Raw genomic sequence first — 12,875 nt, forward strand, 5'->3', positions numbered from 1 at the left:
GTGGGGCCGCCATCTTAAACCGGTCACCCGCTCCGCTCAGTGTAATCTGTTTGGCAGGTGCAATGAGCTGCCAGCGCATTTAATTAATCATATCTCACTGAATACCGAACTGATTTTCACGCGGGTTTTTTTACTGCAAAGGTCATACACGTAGCTACGATACAGGACACATTGAATATTTTGTTCACAAAATACAACTATTAGTACGGTAATGTTAAATGTTAAATCTTACTTGTGTAAAGTAATTCCCGAGTGATGGTCCGCCGATTTGAGCAGGAATATACTGCACAGTGCTCTGAAATCTACTGCTGCTATGCAACGCAAATAGGAGTATGACCTGCTTAATATGGCGGCCGCATTTCTTGCGCCACAGCGGCCAATAGGGCATCTAGTCTCTATATGATATCTATGCATTCAACGAACGAAATGACTCGAAAAAAGATTTGTTCATTTTGATGAACGAGTTCGAACAGGATTACGAACGTGCATCACAGAACAGAGCAAGGCGAGCATTTGTGCTTATAAAACTTAAAGTTTTGTATTTATTTTTGAAATGACCGATCGTTTCGCTAGATAAGACCCTTATTCATCGTCTGGTATCGTTTAAAGCCCTTTGAAGCTGCACTGAATCTGTCATTTGGTCCTTGAAACGTTTGTGTCCTTTTGAAGTCCATTATATGGAGAAAAAGCCTGGAATGTTTTCATCAAAAACCTTCATTTCTTTTCGACTGAAGAAAGAAAGACATGAACATCTTGGATGACATGGGGGTGAGTAAATTATCAGCAAAAGTTTTTTTTAAAGTGAACTAATCCTTTAACGTTATCTTACTAGCTATTTATAACTTATAGAAAGAGTGCAACGTTATAAAGTTACATGTATTGCAAAATACATAATGATTTGAGGACCAAGTTTGTAGTCAAAGTATGGGCAGGCCATAGTCAATGTAAAGGATATTGTTGATGTTTCGTCCCTATTAGTGAATGTTCCATAACTGTTTATAATCCGCCGTCATCGGTGGCCCTGCTTACTAGCCTGCGCGTTCACGGCAGGCTCCGCTGTGGGGGAGGAGCTGTGGAGGGAGGGCTGTAGCGCAGCAGAGAGCAAGGGGGTTGGACCTGTAAGTTGTGCTTGTTCAAATTTTCAGGCTAAGTCAACATTTTCTCAAAACTCCCTACTGCAACTTTAAACTAGCGATGGAAAGGTCAAGTTGCATTCTGGAATACAATACCCAGTGCGGTGTGCTCTGGTTGTATTGCACAGTGTTTTTAAAAATGAAAAAAATAAAAGAAGAATAGTTTATTTTTTGCATTCACTTTATTTATCATTAAAATACAATATTTAAAGCAATATACAGGGTTGAATTTATATATGTTGAGTTAAGCGGTAATGGTGATAATATATATATATATATATATATATATATATATATATATATATATATATATATATATTATCAATAACATAAAAACAACAGAGATCATTATGGTTAAATAGCCTAGATCTTGATTCATGCCACACTTGTCTGTTAAAGCATTGGCATAAATGCTTTTCTGAACGTGTGAGTGAAAGTGATATCCATTAAAATTCTCCACCCTCTGCTTTCAGATCAACTTTCATCTTCTGTTTCTTCATTATGGTCTCCAACTCAGTGGCCTTCCGCACATCCTGCAAACGAGTACAGATACGAAGATAATCATCTTTCAATTCTTATCAATTCTCTCTCTTTTTTCGTTTGTTCTGTTTATTTCCAGACACTTTAACCATTCACTGAGAGAAATCAAGTTTGAGAAGTTCTGACAAATTACTTTATACTAAAGACTATTCAACTTTTATACTGTAAGTGAAAATGCTATTTCACTACATTTTGCTTTTGGTCGAATTACCTAGTTAAATATGTAATTTAAATTGAATATTTATTTACTTTGTTTAATGTTTCTTTGTTTAAAGTCAGCATGAAATGAAAGTTGTGATGGTCTATCTCCCTATTGTGACATATATCCGAGTGAAACAGCTTCTTGAACAAGAAGAAATGTACACTCCTGGGCAAAAAAATGGGCCAAGCCAAAAATGGCACAATATTTAGTGGTCTTTTAATGATCTTAACCATTTTAATCACAAATCTCTGGTCAGTAAATTACTGGAGATAATGGCCCTCATTTATCAAAAGTGCGTACACCAAATTTTCAGCGTACACCTGGCGTACACCCAAAACCACAGTGACTTTGATATTTATCAATATGGACGTTGGCGTACGGCACGCTCAAATCCTACGCCAGGTCAGGAGGTGGTGTACATGTACGCACGTTTTGAGTTAGTGAGGAAATGCGCAGAAAAACAATTCCTAACACCACAAAACGCACTGACAAACTAAAAGATATGAGGAGCTCTTTTCCAAAACGCGATTAACGCCATTTTTAAAAATAAATTTGTATTTTATTTCTATTAATAAACTAGTGTTGTGTCTGCAAAGATTAAATTGATGATCACCATCTCCGTAGTCAACGCGCCTTCTTTATCATTTATAATTGTTTCGTTTAAAGACATTTCAAGCTTTCTTTATAGATATATTTCTCATGTCTGTGAGGCATATACTGAGTTTCGGTTAATTTGTGAAGAGATGCGCTCCAGTTCACGTGCAATGCAAGGGACCGCGCCCGCGCCTACATGTCATGACTCATGATTATATTGTCTGCTATTTGCTTCTTATTTATTAAATCCAGGCAATTGGTTGATGAAAAAAATATTAAAATTAAGATACAATTTATACAAAACGAAATTCACTTTAAAGAAAGGCTTTCTACAAAACAAAACTTAATTAAGTGGCCAAAATCATGTCTGAGCATGTCTCCCCATATATTGCGCATCCTATCTTAGCCTATGTTCACTTTTCATAATCAACATAGATGGGGAAAAAATAACATTATTATTTTTTAACAAATATGAAACTAAATGCACTTAGTTAATGGCTACAACACGTAGCCTAATAGTAGACCTGAATATTGTTATCATTACTTTTTTCAAGTTCGGCACGAATTACTATTAGCCTAAATGTGTTACTAAATGATTTGAATGTATTTTTAACATTGTTGTATTTAAGGACTGTATTTGTGTGTTATTTTTAAATTATTTGTTTTATGTGGTGGACAATATTGGAACGTGACATTGGAAATATTTATTTTATTTTTACTATTTAATTTATTTTACTATTTATTTTGTTTGGCTTTTATTTATTTCATGCAGTTGCACTTACTTAATTTATATTAATTTATAGTATGAGTCCTTGATTATATGTTGCATGTTCTCTTGTTGTTTTTGTTGTTGTTTTTTTAGACAAAAAATGGATGGATTTATAGCGTTTTGAAAAAAAATACAATTAACTTTGAATTTATCATCAACAATATTGTTGTTTGATTTAATAATAATTTTTCATGATGGTGATGGTCTCGATCTCCAGAGAAGTGTCTCCTCTTTGCCGTCTTCCGTGTGTCCATGGCGTAAAATGAGGGTGTGGGGGAAGCGGATACTTGATATAGGGGCGTGTTATTCTAATGACGATCGTATTCAGCCGCGGCACTTATCAAGGGCAGGTATTGCGTACACCTGGATTTCAAAGGTACGCACAGCTTCATAAATCAGGCGGTGAGAGGAGTGTAAGCATAATCTTACTCCAACATATTCGCCCGTTTCTACGCAAGAATGATAAATGAGGGCCAATGACTCAGTCTCTTCCTCCATACTTCACTGAGGTGGAGATGCATTTTTCACCATATTTCTCAGCAGATTTTTGAAGACACCGCTCTGGAGCATCACCGTGCAACTGGTGTTTCATTGTGATTCATCACTCCCCACACAACTTCCCATATTCTGCCTAAAACTTCATTCTGTCTCTGATGTTTTTCTGAGACAGCAATGGCTTTTTAAGTAGTGCATTTGCTTAAATTTGGCTAATTTCCTGACCATTCATTTGTGGGTAAGTCAATTAAAAGCCTAGTGTTTGGCCATTTTGGGCTTGGCCCATTTTATTATGCCCAGGAGTGTAGGGTGGCACTTGATTTTGTCCATCTGGAAATATTTGGATGGTTGTGATTTGCTATTGCTGTGATCTCATGTTGGTGACAAGTTGTCTTGCTCTCGCACCAGTGAAAACAAAACAACACATCTTCAAAAAAGAGAAGTTGTTGCAAGAGCGAGGTTTTTTGTGTAACTGCCAATGGGAAACATTAGAAGGTATGAGAGGTATTCTGTGAGAATGCTTCTGGGAGTGAGCGATGTACCTCCAGCAGTGCTTTCTGCACCATGATCTGGCTGTAGACTCTGATGCCCTCTTCTGGACAAACGTGACGCAGCTCCTCCTTATTCAGAGAGAAGAGCTGAGCTCCCGTTAGGACACCCAGACTCTTTACAGTGCTGAGACAGAGATATAGATAAAACACGAGCAAATTTCAGACGTCTTAGATCAGTTTTAGCTCCAGATCATCATGTCCAGATGTGTGTGTTTTACTCACTAATTTTTGAAGCCTTTGGCCTTGAGCCACTCCTGAACCTCAGCTGTGGGAGAGTGATAGTCCAGCGGTGCTGTTGTGTCATTCGCTTTATTAATTACCACTGGCCGTACTGATGCTGCTCTACCATTGGCCAGTCGCTGCAAGAGCTCATCATTCATCAACATTGCTGTTCACACATATAAATATTACAGTAAGAAATAAAATGAAATAAAATATACTTTTGTGAAATTTGAAGATTTATGACATTCTCTGATGAATATAACGTAAGGGACAACATAAAGTCAGTCGGTCAAGAAATCGCAGAGAGTGTAATTATTGAGTGTTATTATTGTTAACTAAAACTAGAGCTAAAGCTGAAATAAAATAAACCATATATTCGATGAAACAAAGTTGATTTTTTAAAGTTACCTAACTGAAATAAGTTTATGTTGAAGTAATAAAATGACTCTAACTGAAATAAAAAATAATTAAAGATATATAAATATAAATATAAAACACTAATAAAAATAACAGAACCACATACAATTAAATATAAAATTAAATTAAAATATAATAATAATATTATTAATACTAATAATATTCAAATAAAAGATCATTTAAGATATAACTAACAACTAATAGTATATAAATAATAATAAATGACACTGTTATTATTCTGAAGGGGGTTTCTTATGTGATACTGGCCATATTACAATACTTATCCAGCTTGTTAAACAACTAACCAAATAAATTATTATAATATAATAATTAATATAATCAACATTGATTTTAATTGATTTATTATTTAATTATGTGAGGAAAAAAGAACCCCCAGAATGCTACATGAAACAAGGACAGTGTTTAAACACTGCTGCCAAAGAAAATGACCAAACATACAGTTTAGAGGCCATTATATAAACATATTTGATTGAAGAATGTAACGATTAACTTATCAGAATCAAGTATTCCTGAGAGCTGTGTACTATTTTATGAATAAAATGAATTTTGAATGACACAAAGCAGGTTTGTTCATTTTCTTGTATGCAATACTGAGAAATAATGACTTGACCATCCTCTATAACCCCAAAGTATTTCACTTTGTAATCATACTTAGAAAAAAAAGGCATTTGTGAGACTGTAGTACTGGTTAGAAGTGACTAATTTACAAGTACTGCGGTAAGAGACATTACCTTTCTCTCCGTCGCCTCCAATTGGTGGCATACTTTGGGGGCGTGGATCAGGGCGGACTAGTTTTTCACCTGAGGAATTGGGTGCAGCATAAAAAGAGATTGCTCTCGGTGGAGAGATTGGAGCTTTCTATAAAAATATGATTGGAATTAGTTTGTGACTGAGCATGTGAGTGTGTTATGGGTTGCTGATTGCATGTGTGCGTGCATAATTCCTTTACCATGGACTGGTTGCGCATTACTAAGTTGGAAGTGTCAACTTCTGCGTGATTGATCGGCTCAAGGATATTGTGTGGAACAAAGCCAATCTGACCGTAATCATTCTTACATTTCCACCATCGCTTTGATGACTCTAACACCTGAGACAGAGAAAATAAGAGAGACAGAGAGACAAAGTGATAGAAAATGAGGGGAAACGGAGTGAATTGGGAGCATGTGTCAGTGGTGATTTTCAAGAGGAAGCACTGATTACTATACAGATTAAATAGGCTATATTAAAATGTGTGCTAAGAACTCTTTTAAAATAATAAAAATAATTTTGGTCGGCAATTACAGAAATAATTAACCATACTCAGAACTATTTTAAATGCTAGTAGGCAAAAGATATGCAAGAGATAAATTGATATTTTACATAATAGCCTAATATACATAATTGTAGGCTATAATAAAATAGGCCTACATATACAATAAAACATGTAAGGTGGATAAAAACCCACCATCATGTTGTTAGAAACTTTTATTTTTATATAGCCATGTAGGCTACTTTAACTGTCATATTTTATATAATATATAATAAGAATTTTATATTATAAAATATATGTAATAAAAAAATACAGTTTTTACCCAAAGTTTGGGTAAGATTATTTAAGATTTTTAAGATTATAATATTTACAATTATTATTATAAAAAAGATATTAAAAGAAGGCTGCATTTAATGATAAAACCCCAGTAATGTTGTGAAATATTATTGAAATAATTTTTTTTTGTTTGTTTTCTATTTCAGAATATTTTTAAATGTAATTTATTCCTGAAATGGTAAAGCTGAATTTTCAGCACCATTAATCCAGTCTTTAGTGTCTCATGATCCTTTAGAAATCATTCTAATATGATGATTTGCTGCTCAAAAAACATTCCTTATCATTACCAATGTTGAAAATAGTTGTGCTGCTTAATATTTTTGTGGAAACGTTACATTTTTTTCTTCAGGATTCTTTGATGAATAGAAAGTTCGAAAGAACAGCATTTATTTGAAATAGATATCTTTTAATAGTCATTACTGTCACTTTTGATCAATTTGCATCCTTTCTTTAAAAGAAAATCGTACTGACTCCAAACCTTGAATGGTAGAGCAATATAGTGTATAGGAATACAAATTGTCAAAAAATATAAATGGAAATGGAAGTTGTAAGCATTGCTGTTGTGTATGTCTATGCAAGGTACCTCCAGAGTATCTCCCTGCAAGACTGAGAGCTCACTACTGTTTCGTGCCACAAAGTCATAACTGCAGAGATACATCCTTTCATCATTAGGAGGCAGAGAGTCTTCCATCCTAGACCATAAGCACACAAACAATAAGACAAAGTGCCATCACAAAGGAACTGGACACACACAGGTGACTGGTCCATACTAACCCATCATGTTCCTGGTGTACAGTTAGACGTGTCTGATTAGAAAGAGAAATGAAGGTGATGAATTGTGGTTTATGCAATACAATACAATACAATGTTTATTTATAAAGCACAATTTAAAAACAATCCGAAGTTGACCAAAGTGCTGTACAAGAAAGAGAGAAGAAAAATGTATGACTTGACTTGAATTTTTTTTTTCAAACAATAAAACACAAGCTCTAAAATAGGTGGAAAGCATAAAAGTAAAATCATAAAACAGCAAGTCAAGATATATTAAACTCCAAAGAAAATAGATGAGTCCTAAGAGTAGACTTAAAAGTAGATAAAGTTGGGGCAGTTCTGATATACAGTTCAGGTTTTATTGTGGTTGTGCTTGTTCTTATATCAGGTCTCACACCTGCTGAGTCTGTATAAGAGCTTCATGTTTGTGCTGGGACTCTATGGGGTCCTCAATTGGTTGTCCATGCGCGTCTATGACCATAGGCTGCCAACCATCCAGAAAGACAGGTTTGTATGGAGACACAGTTGAGTTGAGTTGAGAGCTGACAAACACACATTATAGATGGTCAACCAATCTTAACTAAGGGAGAATTTACCCTTTTACGATGTGCTTTTGTGCCTTTTTTGAAGCTAAAACACTACCATCCCCATTCATTGAATGTATATAATCATAAATTCAATGTAGCAACTAGCACTTATTTGTTGTTCTTTTATGTTCCACAGAAATAAGAAACTTATACAGGTAGTGGAACAACATGAGGGACGGTGAGTAAATAATGAAAGAATTAACATTTTTAGGTGAACTATCCATTTAAGCCGGGTAGCTTAAATGGATATCAAACTGATAGCAGATATTCTTGTAGTATTATTTCCATTCAAGTTTAAATTCAACAGTTTTGTTACTGACAATGGCAGGGTCCAGTTTGGCCCGAGTGACATCCACAGTTGTTTCTCTTGCTCATTTAGATTCTGCTGTAGTATAGAGATCGCTCCACTGGTCAGAGCGGGGCTGGAGACCGTTGCTGCCATCTTAGGACCACCTGTGGTCTTCACCATCTGGTGAACATATAACAACAAACCATATACTATATAATATATACCGTATAATATGGCGATTACAAATCCTTTCCTTATTTTGAGGAAAACTTAATATGTTAGCTGTAGTTTTTGAATTAAGCATGTGCATTTGAGTGTCTAGGTGCATCTCTGTATGTCTGCTGTGTGTGTAATTCTATTACCAAGTGCAAAGGGATGAAGACGTGGTGCAAGAGTTCTTCTGAGGTTGGCTCTGAGATTTTCGTCTTTAGGCGGTCCTACAACAAACACACAGACATACGCATTAGGCAAGCATTTTTATGAAGTTCTTAAAGCTGTGATTTCTGCACAACTAGCCAAACCACCCCACATTGCAAACTCAAAACAATTTAAAACGATTTATCAATATGTTATCTTACCAATAGACAGAAAGAATATTTAATCTTCTGAAAAATATCCACAAACTCCTGTTCTGATGGCGGGGTCGCTGTTTGCGTGAGAAGACCAACTAAAAACATAGATATAGTTTAATATTTATGATTATGATTTTTTTGAAGGTCTTGGATAGGCTTGTGAATTATGGAGGTCATCTCTCTCACCATCCTGCTTTTTATTCTTCTTGCTGTTCTTTTTGCTATTCTTTTTCATGCTCCGTTGCTCCAGATCATTCTTAGCAACTGCTGTCACCTGCAGACGGGCCATGAAACGCTCCACATCAGCAAAACAGTGATTCACCAACTCCTAACAGAGGGAGATATAAAAAAGGAGTAAGCTGTAAGGTTTTAAGCGATAAATAGGCTACACTTACACAAATTCAGTGGCTTTCCATGTTGCTTTTAAGCACTTTCATTACTCTTCCTTCTAAAACTAAAATCCAAGTAAAATCATATTTTTCAGGTTGGGGCAACTTGTTACAATTTTTATTGAGGTAAGTTGTCATGTTTAATGGATGTTTGTGCTGTAAAATGCCATAAAACAGATTACCATATCTACCAAAAATAACAGGGTTTGTTACAACGTGCGTTCAATGAACTCTACTTTTTTTCTGGGTAATAATGGTGATAATAATTGCATATTACTTATAGTTTATACAGAAACTCTTTTTAAATAAATGACTGAATGAAAAAATAAATAATCCTTAGACATATTCAGTGAAAAGTGTGACAACTAAAAAATGAATAATGAGTCTCATTAAAAAAATTAAGTTGATAATTAAAAATATTATGTATATTTTATTAGGAAAATTGTGGTTCAGTGTTTTATTGAAAATATTCAGAACATTTTACTAATAAAACCAAGAGATAGGCCAACATTTTCCTAATTATTTAAGGAAACATACATAATTTTGAGGCTTGAATTGAGGAACTGATAAACCTGAAAAAATGAAGGAAAAGGGCTACCTTTTAAGGGCTAAGAGAATTAGCTCAATTATGTGGTTCTATTTAGAGACACCATTGTTAGTTCCCAGCATGCTTTGCACATGGCTGGAAATGAAGAGTAAATCTTGAAATTAAGTGTTATTTCATGTGTTTTTGAGTAAAGGGAAACATCTGTTAATATGTTCAGTTATGTTTGACATTTGAAAGAGTTTCTATTATCTTAATGTTTTTATCGTTACCATTGTGCAGAAGAGTGGGGCTTATGGTTAGGTTGTGAATAACTGCTTATATTAATACTCTGAATTATATTGCTTTGTTCAATGAGGATTAACTCTGTTAATAATAATGTAACAAGTCTGTTTCTGTGCTGTGCAGCACACTGTCTTTTAATAATACAAAATAGCACAAAGTCAAGTTTAAACAGGTTATGTCCATTCATTAGAGTTCACACAATTTTGAGTAAAAAATAGGCCTACTTAAAATAAAAAAGCATATTTCACTAAAAAATATTAAATTCATTACGTCATAGACTAAATAAATTAGGGGATTTTACATGATTTAATCAGGTAGATTCCATGAAAGAAATCAAGCCTTAACTACTCAAAAATATTATGTCTAATATTGTTACCATCATTTTTTAAGTAAATAGCAGTAACATTTTTTACAGTGTAGTACGGTCTCTGCTAAACAAAACTAAAATACTGATGGATTTTTGGGGTCTGCATTCTATCAAACACAGGCAATGTTTTATGTAACAGTCAAACTTACAACTTCTCTCTGTGCGTGGATCAGATGTATATCCGTTTTCACTCCTCCATTTACTAAGATGAGCAATGAAATATATATAAAATGTACATATATTGTCAAAAGTATATATTGCTGTATAACTTTAATCAAACAGAAAGACAGATATAAATGCATAAACATATTCACATGCATATATACCTGTGGGACCGGGGCTAGAAGCTGTGTCGTTTGGAGGTACTTTGATCGACTTTGACAATCTCCTGGGAATAACTTGAGGAGCAGCCATCTTAGAGATTGAAAGGGAAACGTAAAAAAGAAAAGAAAGAGATAAACGAAGGTTATATAGAAAGTATTTAAAGTACTGTGTCTGTCATCCAATTCAAAACTTTACCTTGTCACCTGCTCACACGAATGTGAACAAATCATTTTTAAAATCTAAATTAAATTATATCTCCAGTTCCTTTGTCACCACTTTATGTGAGACAAAACTTTCAACCTTTTAGTTAAACAGCATTAGGCTACCACAGCCCATATCAAAAAGGACTATTAGGCAATGGACTATTGGGAAGAAAACATTAGATGCTGCAGACAGAATTTCATTTTGTTAAGCTGGCAAGAAGACAAAAAGTGAGAAGAAGTGCCAAGAAGCTTGAGAGAATCTCTTTATATGGTTTAATAAAACAATCCTCAAGACTCGGACTACCACAACTCCCTATAATTAAGACACGTCTGTTCAGAACTTTTTTTTTTTTTTTGCCAAACAAACAGAATGAATCTCTCTTTTGTAAATCTGGTCTAGGCAAGATTGCTTGAGAGTTTCACTCATTCATTGTTGATAAAGAGGGTTGACATTCCACACATAACACATTAGTCCACAATAGCTTTTCATTCACCAGTTTGTGCAAAAATAAATTATCCTGTTCTCCAGCATGATTTGAAATGATCTACTGAGCATCTTGTGCTACAGTGGAAGCAAGAACATCTTACTGTCTGTACAAAAGAGTTCACATGACCAATGTTACAAATTTACTTATTTGATTAGTGACCTAAATAGTGCAGAATCTAAAACATTTGTTCTTATTACAATTTGAATGTTATAATTCTTTGTTTAAAACATCTCAGAATCATGCACCTTCCTTTTTATTTCACGGTTAACTGTATAACTGAAAACTTCAAGAACTCCATTAAAAGCCCAACACAATCACTATGTCAAAATCACAGCATTGACTGAACACTCTTCTGCTGTTTAGGAGGTGTGGCAGCCTCTATGCTTGGGATTTCTAACACAGCATTAGCTGAGATCTATTCAACGATTTGTTTGTCATATCATTGTATCGCCGAATAGGAACCAGACACAAAACACGATAAGATAGGAGATTACAGCGCACTGAACATTGCTGTAGTTCAGCTAATCATTTTTAATCCTTGATGGAAAGCATTGATTTATTACCAATGTGCATCACAACTAGCCTCTGCATGTGACTATAAAAGCAAAAGATCAGTTGCCTAATTGTTAATATTAATGTAAAGTCTCAATTTATTTAAATGTTTGGTTTAAAATAGTCTTACCGTGTGTTAGATGTGAACACCTCCTTCTGTCACATATTCTGTTTACACCTAATGGAGGAATACAAGAACAAGAAAAACTAGTTGATCTGTTTAACTTGAAGAAAACCTGGACTTCCTCTCTCTCTCTTTCGCTCTTTCTCTCGCCTGAGTTTCAGGATATGAAGAGTATAGAAACCTAGGTGGAAGTGTGTTAATACATTCCTGCATTCCTCTGAGAGGCAGTAAACGCAATAGATATTCAGATAGATTTTTATGAGAAACTTTGATGGGCTAAAAATAGATTATTAAATAGGAAAATATTAAAAGTAATACATGTATTCGCACATAAAGACAAGTGATAAATATTAGTTACTCACAGTGCCACAAACTGTCTTTGGTGAAGAACTGCGTTGTTGCTGCTTCAGTTCAGAGTGTTCAGGCTAGGCTTGTTTGTCTAGATCTGTCATTCTCCTCTCACCCTCCCTATCTCTTTATTTTTTTTCCTAGTCCACTGTTTCTCTGTCTCTCACAGGTGTTAAGAAATGAAAGCTTTAGTGTAAAGTTCTGCTAGGACTCAATGTTCCGTATTACTTCCTGACCTATCCAGTCACTAACTTGAGTATAAAAGATCGTTACTTACACATGTTTGAGTTCACAGGTGATGTCGCATTCACCTCCATCCTCCCCACCACCATCAGGATGGTCCCTGTCCATACCTCCCCGGGGGTCGGCTGCACCCCTGCCTTCATCCTCAGGATATGCAGAGTCCGCTACCCTCCGAATGTGAACTACGGACGGGGCCTGAGAACTTTACCATCCAATATTTTGATTTTCATTATCTAGTCTTTTAATTAAAAAATGTCATT

The 12,875-nt window shown here is 34.9% G+C and overlaps 1 protein-coding gene across 1 annotated transcript; it reads right to left on the minus strand.

The window, feature by feature from the left end:
* Window positions 1-1,296: 1,296 nt before the first annotated feature.
* On the minus strand, window positions 1,297-12,500 carry eps8l1a (EPS8 signaling adaptor L1a). Its single transcript, XM_077212412.1, has 16 exons — window positions 12,387-12,500; window positions 12,031-12,078; window positions 10,660-10,747; window positions 10,483-10,535; window positions 8,935-9,076; window positions 8,755-8,843; window positions 8,539-8,613; window positions 8,208-8,356; window positions 7,698-7,842; window positions 7,304-7,335; window positions 7,113-7,221; window positions 5,894-6,031; window positions 5,676-5,802; window positions 4,507-4,672; window positions 4,276-4,408; window positions 1,297-1,666 (listed from the first exon to the last, which is right to left on the minus strand). The coding sequence occupies exons 3-16, from the start codon at window positions 10,745-10,747 to the stop codon at window positions 1,580-1,582; spliced, it is 1,533 nt and encodes a 510-aa protein (XP_077068527.1). The 5' UTR covers window positions 12,031-12,078; window positions 12,387-12,500; the 3' UTR covers window positions 1,297-1,579.
* Between the last annotated feature and the right edge of the window lie 375 nt (window positions 12,501-12,875).

Source organism: Siphateles boraxobius, unplaced genomic scaffold (genome assembly GCF_051911475.1).
Source record: "Siphateles boraxobius isolate OS27281-9 unplaced genomic scaffold, OSU_SipBor_1 66, whole genome shotgun sequence".
Taxonomy (NCBI): domain Eukaryota; kingdom Metazoa; phylum Chordata; class Actinopteri; order Cypriniformes; family Leuciscidae; genus Siphateles; species Siphateles boraxobius.

Excerpts from the sequence above, each read along its gene's own strand:
- eps8l1a (XM_077212412.1), bottom strand. The coding sequence starts at position 10,747 with ATGGCTGCTCCTCAAGTTATTCCCAGGAGATTGTCAAAGTCGATCAAA. Across the intron at positions 8,357-8,538 it reads TCTTCATCCCTTTGCACTTG|ATGGTGAAGACCACAGGTGG; the intron begins GTAATAGAATTA and ends TATGTTCACCAG. Across the intron at positions 4,409-4,506 it reads GCCAAAGGCTTCAAAAATTA|CACTGTAAAGAGTCTGGGTG; the intron begins GTGAGTAAAACA and ends TCTCTGTCTCAG.